At 41.6% G+C, this 19,664-nt stretch overlaps 1 protein-coding gene across 1 annotated transcript; it reads right to left on the reverse strand.

The window, feature by feature from the left end:
- Nucleotides 1–307: 307 nt before the first annotated feature.
- Nucleotides 308–19,044, reverse strand: atoh8 (atonal bHLH transcription factor 8). The gene is made up of 4 exons (XM_034092833.1): nucleotides 17,353–19,044; nucleotides 14,279–14,413; nucleotides 12,384–12,575; nucleotides 308–1,480 (listed from the first exon to the last, which is right to left on the reverse strand). The coding sequence occupies exons 1-4, from the start codon at nucleotides 17,950–17,952 to the stop codon at nucleotides 1,475–1,477; spliced, it is 933 nt and encodes a 310-aa protein (XP_033948724.1). The 5' UTR covers nucleotides 17,953–19,044; the 3' UTR covers nucleotides 308–1,474.
- Nucleotides 19,045–19,664: the final 620 nt, after the last annotated feature.

Genomic DNA, 19,664 nt, shown 5'->3' on the forward strand with positions numbered 1-19,664 from the left:
TGAAACGATCCCGGTGGGTTTTGACGCTGTAGAAGGTCGGAACAAAACCGCGCCACAGACGGACCCGGTGGAATCCCGGGGTTACACTCCTCACCAATCACATTCAACTCACACAAATTACAATATATTTAGTGGGTAAAAACCATGGAAAAATGGTTTAATGTTCAAGTGCAGTTACAAGGCTGCTAAACATAGCCTACGTCTTTCTCAATCTTTCCTCTCACCAACAAGAATCTTTTAAAAGTGTCCAGTTACAATCAAAGTTTTACTTCATTAAGGACAAAGAAACTGGGTCAACACGTGTGCCTTCAAACAGGTAGGGCTTAAAAACCTTGTTTATTTAGCCAAAACTAGATATGTACACAGCTAACAAACATGTTTAGCACATAGACTGTATATATAAAGGTTTAGCATTACAAATATTACTGAAACATTAGACTTATGTTAATGTGTTGCCAAATCTCACAACAGTGTGTTGCTGATACAGGCAGAATAGTCTAAAACACCTTGAACTTCATCCTGATTTGTCCTTTTGGAAAATTAGCGCCGTCTCTTTTTGTAAAACCTCGGCTAAAACAGAGTCAGGATCTTTCTCAAATGTTGGGTTTCAGGGGTTGTTAAACTTAGAGCAGTGTGGAAGCTAGGCATAAGCGCAGTTGACGTTTGCTTTTAAAAATGGACACGACAAGTGAGGATGTATCCTGAACGTCAATATCTCTCACCTTTTACTGTGCAACATTTCTTATAAAGTCTGTCTCTCAAAAGTTCCCTACCTTTAAATATGTGGGATACTAAATCACTCTCGTGGCCCTTCAATATTTGTTTTATTATAAAAGTTAATTGTGGACTTTGATTATTTGTTCTTACAATGTCTGCAGTCTGTTGCAGCTATGTGTTTGTAAGAAAATTACAGCGGGGTAATATATTTTAAAAATATTTAAATGTATTTGTAATAGTAGGCACGTTATGGTCTACTATAATTAAATCTATTGTAAAAAAAAGACTGCCTCAAGAATGAGCTGCGTCGACTGCAGTAATGTCCTCAGTTTGAGGTCAGATTGGATTCTCATTCAACTTTACACACATCTGTGACCAGACGAGCTTCGTGCTTGTCATAAGTGTGTCAGCTGAAAGGGAGTGTAGCGCGAGGCAATGCATACTTCTACTTTGATGGTATTGACAAGGCAGCCACTGCTCGACACAGAATTGGAGCACAGTAAAGGATGTAGCATACAGCTACAGTTCAGTATTTCAGTCCCTACGTCACTTTACATCTGTTTTATTCTCAGTTTTTTTCCCTTGATGAACAGAGCCTTTACAATTCTGTTCAGATAAATATTATTAAGTAATGAGTGGGGAGAGCTATTCATGAAACAAAGTATAATTCATCCGCATCACTCTTTCATTATCCTCTCCATCTGGTCGTTTGGGATGCCAGTGTTCTGCGTCCTGGCGCCTTCCATTTGTTTCAGCTTCACTCCTGAAACACAGAGAGGAAAGAGTCCATCAAAACAGTCTCAGCTTAAGTTTAACAGGAATTCAGAAGTGTTCACATCACACGTGTTTACGTGTGTGATTAGTACATGTTTACATACTAAATAACCTGAGGAGCTCCAGCGTCACACAATATTAATGTTACATATTTGCAGTGAAATTGAAATAGCTATGTGACCTATTGATACTGTATGAATGGACTCAGAAAGTGGAGAGACATTTCCGACAAGTCTCTAAGCGGTTGACCAATCACAACAGAGCCAGCCAGCTAACCAATCAGAGCAGACTGGGCTCTGGTTTCAGACAGAGGGTGAAAAGAGGTGCTGCAGCACAGGCAGTGTGAGAAAAGAGAGCTTTTTGAACAATAAAGCATGGAGACATGTCCCAGTAGAGACGCTACATACTGATATGACCTGAAAATGAGCCAATTCAAATATGATATACTCAAACCAAAGAAAATAAACATACAGATTAATATGAAGCCGATTGAACGAAATCTGTAGAATGAGTTTGTTAACGCACGGTGCCATCAATTAACAGCATTTTACTGTTGCCAATAGTGATTCGTTCATTAAACAGTAGGTGTCCCTTATTATTGGGAAATGTGGGTCAGTTGGACAAAGGATATATTTGTGTACAGGGCAGCAGACACAGATAGGGACACAACAGTGTTGGTGAGATGGAGTTCCGAACTTACAAAAAGATACACATATAAAATAAAAAGACAACAAAAACAGCCAAGAGGACACCGTCAACGTTTCAGATCACTAGGTTAACTCCCCCTACACCCAACAACCCAAACACAGCACATCTATTATTCCATCCCACTTGTCTTTCGAGCTGATTGTCCTGATGTTGGCCTTTTGATTGTTTGTGGCAATAGTTTTTTACAAAATAAATAGTTTTTGTAATTTGTATATTTTTATACACCATGAATTCAGATCACTTCTTGATTGATTTGAAGTACTTTACCCAGGAGAATAATTGTATTTATAATCTGTGGACTATTTTCATTCTGAAGCCCAAATAAAATGTTGAAAGGTGTAAATGTAAAATTAAAGTTGTTTTTTTAATCTTGGACCACATGCAACATAAAGACAGTGGAAAAACAAATGCATCTTGTTCATCACAGAATCTACATAATGGTGATTGTTCAATGGTACAAATGTAAAGTTGTATTTTAAGTAATGGTAATCTTGGAAAATATCTTCAGTTGGAGGATTCTTTGATAGGAATATATTTTTGTTTTGTATATTGTTCTAGAATTTTTTCTCTCCAAGGTATCAAAATAGAAGAACGCAAAAATTAAAACACTGGAAGTTAGCTAAGACCCCATTTAAACGCATTCGAAACGCAAACGAACCGAATACGATATCAAAAAAGTATTCCGTTCACACGAGAGCGCTCGGGAGTGCTGGAGACGCTGTAGTCCATATGCCGGGCCTGTAAGTGGCGCTGTACTTTCGCCACAAAATACACCAAAAGCAGCGAAGAAGACCCCCGAGCATGGTTGCCATGGTTGCCCTTCTGTTTATGCCCCGCGGTGGATTTAGCAACATGTAGTTCATGTAATTCTCCATGTCCACTTGTTGCTGATGGTTGTGGTAGAGGAGCTGTAGATTTTGCACTAACATCTGTTGCATGGTCAGTAGCAGTAGCAGTAGCTACTGACAAGCTACTGACCATGCTACAGCAGTGAGCAGCAGAGGTGGGGAGAGGTGGGGCTATGGCTTCATCGTTATCAGGAAATGATCGTATAGGGCAGGGGTATTCAACTAAAATTCAACGAGGTCCAGTTAGAGAAAATGTCCCCATGCAAAGATCCGGAACATCAAAATGTCTAACATGCTTTATGAATTAGTGTGATATATATTGAAGTAGCTGTAGCTTTATCAACGTCTGCATGTAATCAACGACTGACTGCCAATCAAATAAAGAAAGTACAATTCATAAACAACAATATGTATTGTCAATTAACATTGAACTATACAGATATACAGTAAATGCTGTGGATATGTGTAACGTTCCTCTCTGGCTGCATTTACAAATGAAATAGAGAAAATAAATAAAATAGCTTTTGAAAATATGTGCATCTTAAAAGTGCTTAATTTTAGATAAATAAAATAAAGTGTAGCAGCAGCTTGAGTTTCCCTTTTTCTTTGTTAACCGTTTCACATCATGACTTAACTGTTTCAGACGATTATAGAACAATATCAGTCTTTACACATAACAATTGAACAGTTTTAAAGTTTCTCTTTCTTTCCCTCTTATATTGCAGTCCATCACTCACTTTTTTTAAATTCAGTGCGAGAATTGATCTGGAGCTTGTCCTGCAGGAGTTTAAATCTGGGCTGAAATGGTGTCAGGGCCATTCTCATACACATGCAGGTGCTCATTGGTTAGCCTCGGTTAGCCTGCCCTGGAACGATATTTAGTTTTAATTTTGATCCTGGTGGACTGATCATATCGGGCTCTGAGACTGCTTATTTTTTGTGACCTCAGTTCTGACTTGAGAGGGAATGTTTGGTCAAACACTTTGTGTTTTGTCTCATAGTGGCGTGTTGGCACTTTTAATGAGCGCCACGGTCCCTGAGCAAATGAGACACACTGGTTCTGTGCTCCCAGTGGGCAGGATGAACATGAATGAGTCCACTCAGGGTTAAAAGCTCTGTTCTCACTGTCCACTTTCCTCTTCTTGGAGAGCGCCATGTGTAATTATGTGTCTCTCCCTGTCTGCCGCTAACACGCCTGTTCACTCTCCGCTTCTCTCCCTGTATCGCTAATTATTCTCTTCACACTTTTCTCTCTGCCGCGCTCTCATCTCTTCTTCTGTGTTTCTCTCCCTGTATCGTTCTCTCATCTCTTCTTCTGTGTTTCTCTCCCTGTATCGCTCACTCATCTCTTCTTCTGTGTTTCTCTCCCTGTATCGTTCTCTCATCTCTTCTTCTGTGTTTCTCTCCCTGTATCGTTCTCTCATCTCTTCTTCTGTGTTTCTCTCCCTGTATCGTTCTCTCATCTCTTCTTCTGTGTTTCTCTCCCTGTATCGCTCACTCATCTCTTCTTCTGTGTTTCTCTCCCTGTATCGTTCTCTCATCTCTTCTTCTGTGTTTCTCTCCCTGTATCGCTCACTCATCTCTTCTTCTGTGTTTCTCTCCCTGTATCGTTCTCTCATCTCTTCTTCTGTGTTTCTCTCCCTGTATCGCTCACTCATCTCTTTCGCCCCCTGTCGGCGGCGGTTAAAATAGAATCGCCCCGTCAAAATTGAAATCCCCTATTAATGTATTGATTATAGGTCCGGGTCCGTATAGGTCGGCGTCCGGATCCGGACCGCGGTCCGCCTGTTGCCAGAGATGGAGTACTCGAGTGCCGATTTTTCGGGACTCGTGACTCGACTCTGACTCGCGCACTGGTTGACGCGACTCGGACTTGGACTCGTGAATTCTCACACACGATGACTTGGACTCGGACTCGTGAATTATCGCGTACGCTGACTTGGACTCGGACACGTGAATTTTTCCCCCCACGATGACTCAGACTCGACTTGTACATTGGCGCTCCGACTTGGACTCGGACTCAAGCTAATTTTCTCTGGAGTCTGATGTCCTCTATTCTGGCATGTGCACCTGCGAGGCGAGTTCACGTACTCGGCCCAGGGCTCTCGACTAACTTTTTTCACCATCCTCCCGGAACCGTCCCGAAATACAATCTAAGCCGTCCCAAAATTAATGTGGACCGTCCCAAATTTAAAATGTTAGTTTTTCTACATTATCATTAGTTAAAATCATTCAAAGTGCCCTTTAACATAAATAAAACATCATACAAATCATTAGATGATAATTCATCAACCTTTTTATTTGAGTAAATCATTCAATCACATAAACAAAGGCCAAATATATTTAAACAAATGAGAAAATTACTCCAATTAATCCAATCAAGTCCCATCCAATTAACAAAACAATCCAACACTCTGTCCTGAAGACAGAACCCAGAGTAACCACTAACAGGATGACAGTCTGTAACACAGTCAGGAGGCCTTTACAAATGGCCCCGCCTCCTCGCACACAGACGGGAGAGAGAGATCTCGTTTGGATTGGAAAGCTCGAAAATACATCATAGACGCATGTTGTAGTCTTATTGCATATTAGAAACGGAGTTGGCGAAACTAAAACTACGATATAATGTGTATTTAGCAATAATACATATGACATATATTTTTTAAATGTCTCCAGTACCGATCAAAAGTCCGATAACGTCGGAGCTTAACGTTACCACTGTCTTTAATAATTCCGGCCCGGGGCCCGTTTAACACCGGGGCTCGGTACCCATCCCTACATGGGGAGAGGCGCAGCATATTGCTAAGGAATATATTGTATGTATGTATGAACACATACATACAATATCAGCATTTTCTTAATGCCAATCATCACTGAAGCACTGATGCCTTTATGGAGAAGGTGGTGAGAGGAATATGAGGCTTGAGAAAGAGCTTCTGTCCGTCAGAGAGGTGGGTTAGAGTGGGGGCTAGATAACAACAGGATTTGTTTTAAATACTTATAATTTATATTTATAATAATTTATTAAATTAATAAAATCACCGGTGTGCCCTTTTATGCATTTGAGACCCTTCCCCTCTGACATCCTCTGCACGTGCCTGCTCAATGAATAAACTGCAAAACGAGCTTTATTACTAGAATAAATAAATGACCAAACTGTTTAGGAATTTTATACTATGCCATTATTATTTATCATTTTTTTGTAACTCTAAGACTGTTCTTGCCTATCAAAGATAGGAAGTATCAACAAATGCCCAGTTGGTTAATGAATTGCATAGTTGTTGAATTGAATGGAAAAGTGAACTTTCTTTAATAAAGTTTCAACTTGACAGCCCTCTGGTTTCTTCTTTGGACTGTACAACTTTCAAGTTGTTTTAAGGACCTGTGAAATGTTTGTTTTTGGATTTGCCCTTAAAGGAATGGTATGCTCATGACACTCATTTTTTAAAAATTATCATCCGATAAAACAGACCAGTCTCTGCCAGTCTCTCTCTTTTTTTTTTTAATCCGATGACATTATCAGTGATTTTAAACTGATTATATACCGAAATAACATCAACACTGTGGGCGCCGCCATTTCCCGGACGTGACGTAATCCATGCGTTTGGTTTTCGAAGACACGTTGATCTCCATGTTATTTACTGTAGTTTCTCTATTCAAATATGCCTCACTGTATCGCGAGATATTGCCATAATTCGGATAGGAACAATCCACGGAATGCTCGGTTCCATCTGTTGCCAAAAGGTAAGCATAAGAAGTACATTTGGAGGCAGTGGCTAGCGAAATGTGGCCGGCCCGAACCGAGAGATTTACAGGCTCATGTATGCAGCGAACATTTCACATTTCCGGACGACTACTCTGAGAGTATGATCAAACATAACATGGGATTTAAAGAACAACCATTACTCAATGGAGATGCAGTACCATCGGTCTTTCTGGTGTCATCACCGACCAGGACACCAGTTCGGCCAGTAGAGAAATCGCCCTCTGCAAGTGTGAAGCGACGGAGGAGCAGAAGTAGTGCTCGGAGTAAGAATAAGGTATGTTATAGCGCATTTCCATTGCAGCGGCTAGCCCCGTTTTAACGTCCAGGCCAGGACAGTTTTTGGTGGCCTTTCCATATAGCGTAGTACCGGCTAGTGTGTATTTCCCCCCAGTTTTTCCGGCCCCATAAAATCGTGATTCTATGGCCAGGGACAACGAAGCTGAGTATGCTAAACTAGAGAGGGAATCGCTAGCAAGGGTGGTACTACATGCATACATATAGTATCTTATATCATCTTCCCATTATACACACATGCATTTCCAAACATTTGGACTACCTATGTTGCAAATGTATTATCTTTTCAATTTATACACGGCATCTATTGCACGTCTGTCCGTCCTGGGAGAGGGATCCCTCCTCTGTTGCTCTCCCTGAGGTTTCTCCCATGTTCCCTTTAAACTGTGGGTTTTCTTCGGAAGTTTTTCCTTGTACGATGTGAGGGTCTAAGGACAGAGGGTGTCGTATTGTCATACTGATATGTATGGCTGAATTCCCCCATCCAATCTCTTCACATTGGTCAAAACTTGTTCCTCTGCTGACGAGTCCGAACTGAAATACCCCACCATGTTTCCGTGTGTTGACAAAGTGAACGCATGGATGACGTCACGACCATCACGTGACTACTGAAAATGGCAAACATGGCGGCGGCCAGACGGAATATACAGGTCTTGATAAAAAAGAGCTATAAAATCATTATTTACCGGGGAATATCGCTGATTTCTTCAGGGTATGGTTTAAACATAACGTTTCACTAAATACTGAAGTTTTGATTAATTATCTAATGAGTGGACCATTCCTTTAAGGTCTTCGGTTTTGAACTAGATATTTTTATCATATCGCGAGGATGTGGGACTACTTATTATGGCAATTGAGCCATAGATTCTTAATTCACATGTTCTTCTTTTATTGTGAAAATCCCAAACCAGCAGACATTGGTCAGTATAGCTGTGACCTATGACCTCACCATGTAAAACATAGGTGTGAAAACTTAATTTAAAAACAGCAGCGGCCTTCTTTTCTCTCGGTCTTAGCTCTTCACCCTGCTCCTTGCCTCCTTGGCGTATGGGCCATAGCCCCACTGGTCCCATCTTTTAACCTCACAGACACGAGAACTTGCTTGAGAGCCATCCAGTAACTTGCACTGCTAACCACCACAACGAGTCAGCCACAAATGGCTAACTTCCAAAGAACAGCAACGAGTTAGCAACAAGCTCACTGCATTCTAGGAACACAACGACGCAACTGGTTCCTCTGTCCTGCGCACAGCGTACGGACCTGAACACCAAAGACAGGTCCGTACAATCTACAACGCGCTGCAACCATTAGTACAGCACACTCGCCTTTCTTCAGCTAATCAGCAAAGTAGCAGCTGCATTGTACATGTGCTGTTTGGCTGTATTTACTGAGCTTGATTGTATGATCTGTTGTAGTGAGCGTATTGTTAACATGTGGTTAATTCCAGTTTATGTTCATTTTGTGAAAACGCAGACTCGAATACAAACTAACCATCATTTAACCTGGAACCATTACCATACACGTTGTGATCACACATTGTGAATTTGCCTTTTGAACGCAACAACACATACATGGATGAAGACTGAAAGTTCTTTGTTATTTTTATTAAATGCTTTTCGAATTGATATGCTGGTTTAATGTTTAATGTTGCAAAAGCGTGAGTTCTGCCAACCTCTTATAGTTAGGAATTACCACACCCTTCAACCAATTCTTACTATAATTAATAATTATATTAAACATCATAATTATTATTTTGATATTATGATTTTTTTTCTGATAGCCATTGCACCCATACTAAACTTTAGAGCCAGTGTTTTTCTAGCCTATATACGGTTTTGTGAATATTAATAGTTCTATTAATATTGATTACAATTAGTAATTGTGGGGCTTCACCAGTCACACACATAACAATAATAATATCAATAGGTATGCCGAATAATAGACTCTGCATTCAAAACAATGATTTAATATAAAAAGCAAACAATCATTTGTTATACCTCAGGGAGGGGTGGAAAAATATAAAAATCACAATTAAGTAAAACGTTTTCTTTTCCTGCTGACATAGACTCTTTGTCTCTGCGAAAAGAAAAAAAAGTATTTGACCCCCCAGCACACCCACTTCACACTATTACACGCATCCCCCCCGCAGCCCCCCACCCCCACCCCCCCCCCGGTCTTTCCACCAGCTGCCGGTGTCTGACAGGCCGATGATGACTGTTTTTTCCCCTCCTTGTTTTAAAGTATGTTGGAGCAGATGGCCTGGAGAAGCAGAGTGGGGGAATGTGTTGGAGAGACTGCTGGGGAATGTGCCAAGTGTGTGTGTGTGTGTGTGTGTGTGTGTGTGTGTGTGTGTGTGTGTGTGTGTGTGTGTGTGTGTGTGTGTGTGTGTGTGTGTGTGTGTGTGTGTGTGTGTGTGTGTGTGTGTGTGTGTGTGTGTGTGTGTGTGTGTGTGTGTGTGTGTGTGTGTGTGTGTGTGTGTGTGTTTGTGTGGTTTCTGTTCGCGTGCCTTCTCCCTGCCCTCTGCCCTTCATGGCGCCAGCTCTACTTCCCCTCCACTCTAAACATCTGGTGTCTGGAACTTTTAGAACTCATACATGCATAAATGTGCTTCCACACACATACACACACAAAGCAGAGAGAAACTGCCCACAAGGAAGAGAAAAGCTCTCAGCTACTTTGAATCTAAAAGAGCAACAAGAGTGCATTAGTCCACAAACATAAAATAAAAAGGGCAAGCTGCAGAATGTTAGACCTAGAATTAGGCTTAACTTTCATTTTGTCAACAACTCCAAGTATAAAACATTTCCTTTCATCGATTACAACCCATAGCAATTATAAAGTACATTTGATATATAGCATGGCTTAGAGAAAGTGTGTTCAACACAAACTTGAAATTGATTATCAATGGATAATAAGGCACAGGGGGGGGTCCTTAAGAGTTTTTAAGGATTCTCAAATAAAAGCATAAATAAGGCTTGCTATTACTTTCACTATGATGGCTCACTAATGATGACTCACTAATTCATGTGCATACAACAACAAACCCCCCAGTGTCAGTAGCCTCTGAACGTCTATCCACCACGGCCTGCACTGAATGACAAGCAGGAAATGTGTTGTCCCTGTGTCCACTTAAAATCAATTCAAACACCATGAAACCATGCCATCTGATCAACAACAAAGACCTGGAGGACATTATACAACATCTGAAATCCTCCTCATGCTGCCTTGATATTATACCAACAGGCTTTTTCAAAAAAGGTTTTTCATTGCATGGCCTCAGATCTACTTCATATAGCAAACAAGTCTCTTCACTCAGGTGTATTTCCACAGGCCCTAAAAACTGCAGTTATTAAACCGCTCTTAAAAAAGTATAATCTAGATGCTTCAGTAATGAACAATTACAGGCCCATATCAAACCTTCGATTTCTAAAATCGTTGAAAAAACTGGGTGGGACTTTCTGACTTTCTTTAACAGTTCTAAATTGGTTTGAATCCTACTTAAAGGACAGAAAAACGTTGTTTCTACACATCTGAGTTATGACAGATATGACATGTGGGGTTCCTCAAGGCTCCATCCTGGGGCCTCTTCCCTTTAACATCTACATGCTACCACTGGCTCAGATAATGAAAAACAACAAAAGAAGTTACCATAGCTATGCGGATGACACATTTACATAACCATTTCACCAGCAGACTGGATGTTACAATTCAAACACTGAGTAAATGCATTGAACGACTGGATGTGTCAGAACTTTAAATTAAACAAAGATAAAACTGAGGTAATTGTTTTTGGAGCAACGGAGGACCGGATAAAAGTTAGCGCTGAGCTTCAGTCTGCAATGTTCAAAACAACAGAAAACGGCAGAAATCTAGGTGCAGTCATAGTTTCCGAAATGAATTTCAACAGCCACATTAAGACAATTACTAAGTCAGCCTACTATCACCTAAAGAATATATCTAGGATTAAAAGCCTAATGTCAAAGCAGGAATTGGAAAAAGTTGTCCATGCTTTTATCTTCAGTAGACTGGACTACTGTAATGGTGTCTTCACAGGTCTCACTAAAAAATCTATTAGAAAGCTGCAGCTGATTCAGAACGCCGCTGCTCGAGTCTTCACTAACACTAAGAAAGTGGATCAGTCCAGTTCTGAAGTCTTTACACTGGTTCCTCACTAACACTAAGAAAGTGGATCAGTCCTGTTCTGAAGTCTTTACACTGGTTCCTCACTGACACTAAGAAAGTGGATCAGTCCAGTTCTGAAGCCTTTACACTGGTTCCTCACTAACACTAAGAAAGTGGATCAGTCCAGTTCTGAAGTCTTTACACTGGTTCCTCACTAACACTAAGAAAGTGGATCAGTCCAGTTCTGAAGTCTTTACACTGGTTCCTCACTAACACTAAGAAAGTGGATCAGTCCTGTTCTGAAGTCTTTACACTGGTTCCTCACTGACACTAAGAAAGTGGATCAGTCCAGTTCTGAAGTCTTTACACTGGTTCCTCACTAACACTAAGAAAGTGGATCAGTCCAGTTCTGAAGTCTTTACACTGGTTCCTCACTAACACTAAGAAAGTGGATCAGTCCAGTTCTGAAGTCTTTACACTGTTTCCTCACTAACACTAAGAAAGTGGATCAGTCCAGTTCTGAAGTCTTTACACTGGTTCCTCACTAACACTAAGAAAGTGGATCAGTCCAGTTCTGAAGTCTTTACACTGTTTCCTCACTAACACTAAGAAAGTGGATCAGTCCAGTCCAGTCTTTACACTGGTTCCTCACTAACACTAAGAAAGTGGATCAGTCCAGTCCAGTCTTTACACTGTTTCCTCACTAACACTAAGAAAGTGGATCAGTCCAGTCCAGTCTTTACACTGGCTTCCTGTCTGTCAAATAACTGATTTCCAAATACTGCTGCTGGTTTATAAAGCATTGAATGGTTTAGGCCAAAAATACATTTCTGACCTCCTGCTAAATTATGAACCATTCAGAACTCTCAGGTCTTCTGGGACTGGTCTGTTTTCGGTCCCCAGTCAGAACCAAACATGGAGAAGCAGCGTTCAGTTATTATGTTCCAAATATCCATATTATTGACTATATTAAATAACTTTTATTGATAGAAGTTTCAGCAAATTAAAAGAGAACATAGGGAGGCTTCTTACGATAATCTTATCAAATATAAAGCAGAAAAAAACATGTGCTTTATAGGTTTCTTCCTGTAGCAGTCGCCCCAGCCACGATTGAGAAGCAGAGAATTAATGTTATATAGAGAAGGCAGCCTCACCTTCCTCTTCTTGCTCCTCCCCTCGGCTTGCAGGGTCCTGGTGCACTGCTCCACACACTGAGAGAAGCTGACACTGTCGCAGTCTGAACTGTAGTCCAGCTCTGCCAATTGAGCCAGAGACAGGATGTAGTTGCAGGCTATACGTAAAATTGCCAGCTTGGATAGCTTCTGCCCATAAGAGTAACATGGCACCTGGAGAGAGTAGGAAATTAAGGAGATTGGCAAATATAAACATATAGCCCACATACAGAACATATTCATAAACAAAAGCAACTGAAACAATGGGATATACTTTAAACAGCACACAACAAATCAAATACCCCGCACAGCGAGAAGGTTTTTCAGTTAATTCAACCCTTGGAACAACTAAAGGCCTGAGCCAGAACTTCTTTATTCACACTTTGAATAGGTAAGTTAGAGATTTACTGTGAAGCCAGGCTGTTCAGGACGTAGACAAATTATTAAACCAGTCAATGCAGAGGTCCAAGAAAAGTGAAATGTCACCACATTTGTCCTTTCTTGCAACCATCATAGTCCCAACTTTTTTTCTTATGTCTCAACACCTTACATTATACCATAGTGAAGGGACGAGTACGCAGAAACCCTGCTTCATTGTCAATTTAGGTTGACCTGTATAAATTAAATGTTAACAAGTATGATGATATTTCTGAAATTGTTAATATTACAGCTGATTGCTATATTTGATTCCAGTTGGGTATGTTTTCTAATATGTATCATTCAATTTAACTGCCCGTTTTTGAGCTCTGACATTACTTTTATTTCTACAGATGATGTGATTTACAAACATTGCTTTCATTTATAAAAACAAAGTAGCATGTAATGGCGCATTTCCACTGCAATGCTTTGACAAGTCTGCAGACAGACGGCAGGCAAAAAACCGTTTAAAATGCGTGTTTTCTGAATGGAGATCGGCTAAGCTAACACGTTATGCTCCGACCGTCCACACTCACAACAACGGCCTACAGACATAAATAAACCAGCGACTGTATTCGCCATGACACAGACAGTCTGTGGTTTGTACTTGTTTAACTTTTGTCTAGTTTCTGAACAGATATGAGGAGCTGTGAGCTTGAGTGCTAACAGCTAACGGCTGATGTTGGTGGAATCATTTGGAACAAGCAAAGGAAAACCCCTGGGATGACATGCAAACTCTGCAAGGAAATATTTGCCCTCCACATCCACATCTTCAGAGCTCATCTTCTCAGAGGCCGGATTCATTTGTGAGCGAGACACAGAACACACTTCTGCCTCTCAAGGTGTGTCCCTCCCTTATAATATGGGGAGACTGGGATCAGAAGGACAAAGCAGCAGTGAGTGACAGTGAGTCAGGCAGTAGCCTAGCCTAATATATAGTATATATATATATATATATATATATAGACCTATAATATAACATTATTCTGACGCAGTAAAAAATTAATTACAGTTTAAATTCCGTCACGAGGGCTTAATGCGCGTAGGGAGTGTTTCTGTTATAGCATGGTGGCAAAATATGTTTGCTCTTTTCACACATACATTACTGTTTAAATCTCATCTGAATGGAGTCTCTCTTTATCTCTGGTCCATACTGCTGGGGGCGAGCCTGATGTTGGCCTGTTGTAGGAATATTATCCAGTGAATGATACAGTACAGTGAACATGTGTTCAGGAAAACTGTGCTTCATTTCAGTTACAGACTCGGATAGTGACATATTTTCTTGACTTATTTCCTGCAGAGTAGAGCGAGCATCTGCTTATTGAAGCCACCTTTAAAATATGTGTCGTTACCGAAAGCCAAACCGTCTTGTATTTGGTTTTGTGCAATGTTTGAACGTTTTGTTTAAGCTTTTACATAAATTGTTGTTTGTGTGTTTTAGTGTGGTCTGAGAGTCTGACCTGCTTCCTCAGGGCCTCGAACGCAGCACTGATGGTGTGGACGCGCGTCCTCTCTCGGGCGTTGGCTAGAAGCCTCCTGGTCTGCTGGACGGCTTTGACCTCATGGTGACCCCCAACATGTTTCCTGGGAGAATCCTGAAAGCACAAGGATATTTGTTTTTCTGAATCAAATGACGAAACAACAGCACAATATAATTGAAATGACCTTGAGAACAGAGATGTTCACCCACAATTCCCTCATAGGGTTAACTTGATGACACACATGTCACAAACAGTGATCTCCACCATTTCTAAGCTCAGTTATTAGGTCCTATTTTTTCCCTGCAATATTTGAAAGTCATATATTTAGCAGACAGACCAATCATAATGTTAACAGACAACCCCCTTCTACCTCTAATGCAAAAGCAGCCAATGTTTACATTGGCTGCTTTTGTTCTTAGGTGAAACTTGAACAACTCAATGTCTGCTCATTTTCAGGTCATATCAGTATGTAGTGTCTCTACTTTAAAGAGTCCCCTCCTGCTGGTGTTCAGGTGTATATCAGTATGTAGTGTCTCTACTTTAAAGAGTCCTCTCCTGCTGGTGTTCAGGTGTATATCAGTGTGTAGTGTCTCTACTTTAAAGAGTCCTCTCCTGCTGATGTTCAGGTGTATATCAGTATGTAGTGTCTCTACTTTAAAGAGTCCCCTCCTGCTGGTGTTCAGGTGTATATCAGTATGTAGTGTATCTACTTTAAAGAGTCCTCTCCTGCTGGTGTTCAGGTGTATATCAGTATGTAGTGTCTCTACTTTAAAGAGTCCTCTCCTGCTGGTGTTCAGGTGTATGTCAGTATGTAGTGTCTCTACTTTAAAGAGTCCTCTCCTGCTGATGTTCAGGTGTATATCAGTGTGTAGTGTCTCTACTTTAAAGAGTCCTCTCCTGCTGATGTTCTGGTGTATATCAGTATGTAGTGTCTCTACTTTAAAGAGTCCTCTCCTGCTGATGTTCAGGTGTATATCAGTATGTAGTGTCTCTACTTTAAAGAGTCCTCTCCTGCTGATGTTCAGGTGTATATCAGTATGTAGTGTCTCTACTGTAAAGAGTCCTCTCCTGCTGGTGTTCAGGTGTATATCAGTATGTAGTGTCTCTACTTTAAAGAGTCCTCTCCTGCTGATGTTCAGGTGTATATCAGTATGTAGTGTCTCTACTTTAAAGAGTCCTCTCCTGCTCATGTTCAGGTGTATATCAGTATGTAGTGTCTCTACTTTAAAGAGTCCTCTCCTGCTGGTGTTCAGGTGTATATCAGTATGTAGTGTCTCTACTTTAAAGAGTCCTCTCCTGCTCATTTTTAGGTCATATCAGTATGTAGTGTCTCTACTTTAAAGAGTCCTCTCCTGCTGATGTTCAGGTGTATATCAGTATGTAGTGTCTCTACTTTAAAGAGTCCTCTCCTGCTGGTGTTCAGGTGTATGTCAGTATGTAGTGTCTCTACTTTAAAGAGTCCTCTCCTGCTCATTTTCAGGTCATATCAGTATAGTGTCTCTACTTTAAAGAGTCCTCTCCTGCTGATGTTCAGGTGTATATCAGTATGTAGTGTCTCTACTTTAAAGAGTCCTCTCCTGCTGATATTCAGGTGTATATCAGTATGTAGTGTTTCTACTTTAAAGAGTCCTCTCCTGCTGATGTTCAGGTGTATATCAGTATGTAGTGTCTCTACTTTAAAGAGTCCTCTCCTGCTCATTTTCAGGTCATATCAGTATGTAGTGTCTCTACTTTAAAGAGTCCTCTCCTGCTGATGTTCAGGTGTATATCAGTATGTAGTGTCTCTACTTTAAAGAGTCCTCTCCTGCTCATTTTCAGGTCATATCAGTATGTAGTGTCTCTACTTTAAAGAGTCCTCTCCTGCTGATGTTCAGGTGTATATCAGTACGTAGTGTCTCTACTGGGACATGTCTCCATGCTTTAATGTTCAAAAAGCTCTTTATTCTTCTCATACTGCTTGTGCTGCAGCACCTCTTTTCACCCTCTGTCTGAAACCAGAGCCCAGTCTGCTCTGATTGGTTAACAGTTGGCTCTGCTGTGATTGGTCAACCGCCTAGAGATGTCCAGCCCCTTAGACCAGGGCTATTCAATTGGCAGCCCGCGGGCCAAATCCGGCCCCGGGGTGATATTTACTGGCCCTTTGAGTATAACGTTAAAAAGTAATCATCAAATACATTTTCTTTCTTTTTTTAAAAGATAAAGAGTGCCTTTATTCTTTTATTTATTAGAGAGGGTGTTAAATTGAGACATAGAGGGGAAGACATTGCCTGAAAACTTCGGCGGGCTCGGGTTTCGAACCCACCTACCAGCTACTGTAGTGACAAACTGTCATTTATTGCATCTCTGCGTGAACGATTAGATCATTTCACCTAAATGATGTTGATGGTTAAATGAGCTTCACATGTCGGCCTACTGAGTTCTGAACTTGCCATTTAGATCTAGAAAGGCCTTGGGGCGATGTTGTTTGATTTCATTAAACACAATATATGCACTCCACTATGCTGTTGTAGTATTTTCTGTATCTGAAGCTCTTAATATGATTGCTCATATTTCAAGCCATCTTTTTCCCGGCCCCTTGCTTTAGATCATTTCCATCAACCGGCCCCATTCCAAACTCATTGAATAGCCCTGCCTTAGCTTATCACATACAATGTGTTGGAGGGCTAGCCAATAGAAGTGTGATTATTACAAAGTGATGTCACTATGGTATGGAAGTAAACAAAGGAGTCCAATAGAGGCGTTTCAGGAAGGCGGGGATTGTTAGAAACTCCCTCTGGAGAGGACACAGGGATTTTAGCCTTAGCAGACCATTTACATGCACAAAAACCTATATTATTACACACACAGGAAAGGGAAAACCCCTAAAAGGATAATAGAGCTCCTTTAATAAATTAAGATTTAATGAAGTATCCATTTTCAATATTATTGCTCATTGACTGACAGATTCTTATTTATTAATAATTTAAGCTATTATTTGTATTAATAATAGCTATTCCTCCAAGGCTATATCTTTCAGAGCATATTTGAATTTCTCATGAATCCCAAATATTTACCATAGGTGAGTGGAGCTGGGTCTCCATAGACAGAGCCTGAGCTGACAGGCAGGGCTCCAGAGAGACGGCCTGGTGGCTGGGGGGTGGGCTGCTGCAGGTCGATGTCGACTGAAGGAAAGCGGGGCGAAGGCCCAGTTTGAGTCTGTTGGACAGAGGCTGGGATATGGATGTGGGCCATTGGGAGATCTCAGAGTGAGAGAATGGAGAGGCAGGTAGCTGCGACAGTTTGGAAGTGATGGCAGGCACATTAGTTCCAATTCTCATGTCTATGGCACCCCCCTGGGCTGGAGACATTTCGCTCTCTGGTAGTCCTGACAGAAGGGCTGTAGAACCAGCCATCCCTTCTTGTGATAGGATCAGCTGTCTCCTTAATGGTGCCAACCTGCTGAAGTGACATGCCTCAGGCAGGGTGTCATCCATTGAGTCCACATCCGACCCTGCTTGGGTTTTCATCCTGTCCGACTCGGGGCCACTATAAAGCTTTTTAGGCTCCTGAGACTTTCTTTTGAACTTCTTGTTACTGCCAGGCACCGACATTAGTACTTCGTCTTTGTTAATGGATCTATTCCAGGTATTATTCAGCGAATGAGGGTTCTTCATTTCCCGACAATTAGTGTAACCAACAGTGGAGTGAACAACATTGCTTCTTTACAGATGGGAATTTTCCCATGTGTTTCAGGCACAACTGTGGGTCTCAGTCTATGTGAAAGTTACCAATTCATAATATACATAACCTGTACGAGTTTTTGTTTTAAATAATACTTCAATCCTGCAACAACAAAACCCTCATAAAGAAAACTTCAGCTGCCAACAGTGCAACACATTTCTTCAACTGAGTGCTCTGACAGGGGCTGCACAGCCGGAGAGTTACTCAAACTTCACAAGCAGATTTTCTGTGGCTCCACTCTGTCTGCATAGCAGCATCTGAATAATCCGCACATACACACATGATATACAAAGCTGTGTAACATCTGCTACTCCGCACCAGTCGTCCCTCTGGATCGAGGCTTGCAGGGAGCTTTCCTCAGCTGTAAAAGTTCCTCTCTGTGAGAGCACCTTAGAGCTGGGTGTGCAGAGGAGCTGTCTGAGAGTGGCTCCAGTCAGTCTGCATAGCTCGGATCACACACAGAGCAGTGGCTGGCAGCTCTGGTGCAAATGATCATTCCAATTACAGTCACACTCACAACATATGGTATGTTGAACAGCTCTGAAGCTCCTCTCACAGGCACTGCTTTGTACACACGTTTTCAATGCAACCGGGGGGGAATCCAATTGGATTCGTTCCAGAATTGATCTCAAAAGTCATGAGCTGTCATGAGTGACAGCATAGGCTCCCTGCCGACAGAGTGATATGGCGAGTTTATCAACTCTATCAAACTGAGGCCAGAAACAGAGAAAGTTGTCTAACCTCTACTTTTCCAAGATGATAACATCCCCTACATGCCGCCCCAGGACAGAAACATCCCTGTGCGAGGCTGAGGGTCCTTCCTGAAGAAAGATCCAATATCGCGCCTCGGTGTGTACAACGTGAACACCGGGAGCTGTGTCACTCAGCCCGGTCCTTCCGCGGGTCCACCGGCCTCCGGGGTCTCGGTCTCCGGTATAATCACAGTGAATGTGTCCACTAGCTGTCTCTGGTCCTCTCCGTAATGTCCTGCCTGTCTGCAACACAGCAGCGTGTGTAGCTGCCGTTAGAGGAGCACAGAACAGAAGGGGGGGTGGGGGGGGCTCAACTCTGCTGGCGTCTGACTGGCTGGAGCTGTCTCGAGCCCAAAACACACAACGACACACACACACACACACACACACACACACACACACGCACACGCACGCACACACACACACACACACACACACACACACACACACACAACAAGAGGGAGAGCAGGGCCGGTTAACCAATTTGCTGCCCTAGGCAAGATTTTAGCTGGCGCCCCCCCTGCCAGAAAATCGTACAGTAGAAAAGATAAAAGTATCCAAGGAATACACAATAGAATAGATACAAAATAAATGAAAAATCTCTACAAAAGACCAATACACTACAAAAACAGAAACGTATTGACATAGGCAGGGTTCGAGTTATAAACTGAGCTCTATGGGGGTCTTTGAAACACTCAAACTCAAACACACACCAATAATAAACATATGGACAGGGGTTACTATTTAAAAAAATGTGCACATGTATTTGGGAACCTATCCATGTGAACATATTTTGGGGGTGGACCTCAAATCCTCTAGGGGGGTCCCGGGGCATGCCCCTCGGTAAGATATTTTTTACATTTTTGAGTTAAATGCATTAATCCAACCTGATC

The sequence above is a fragment of the Pseudochaenichthys georgianus genome, chromosome 10, assembly GCF_902827115.2.
Source record: "Pseudochaenichthys georgianus chromosome 10, fPseGeo1.2, whole genome shotgun sequence".
NCBI lineage: Eukaryota > Metazoa > Chordata > Actinopteri > Perciformes > Channichthyidae > Pseudochaenichthys > Pseudochaenichthys georgianus.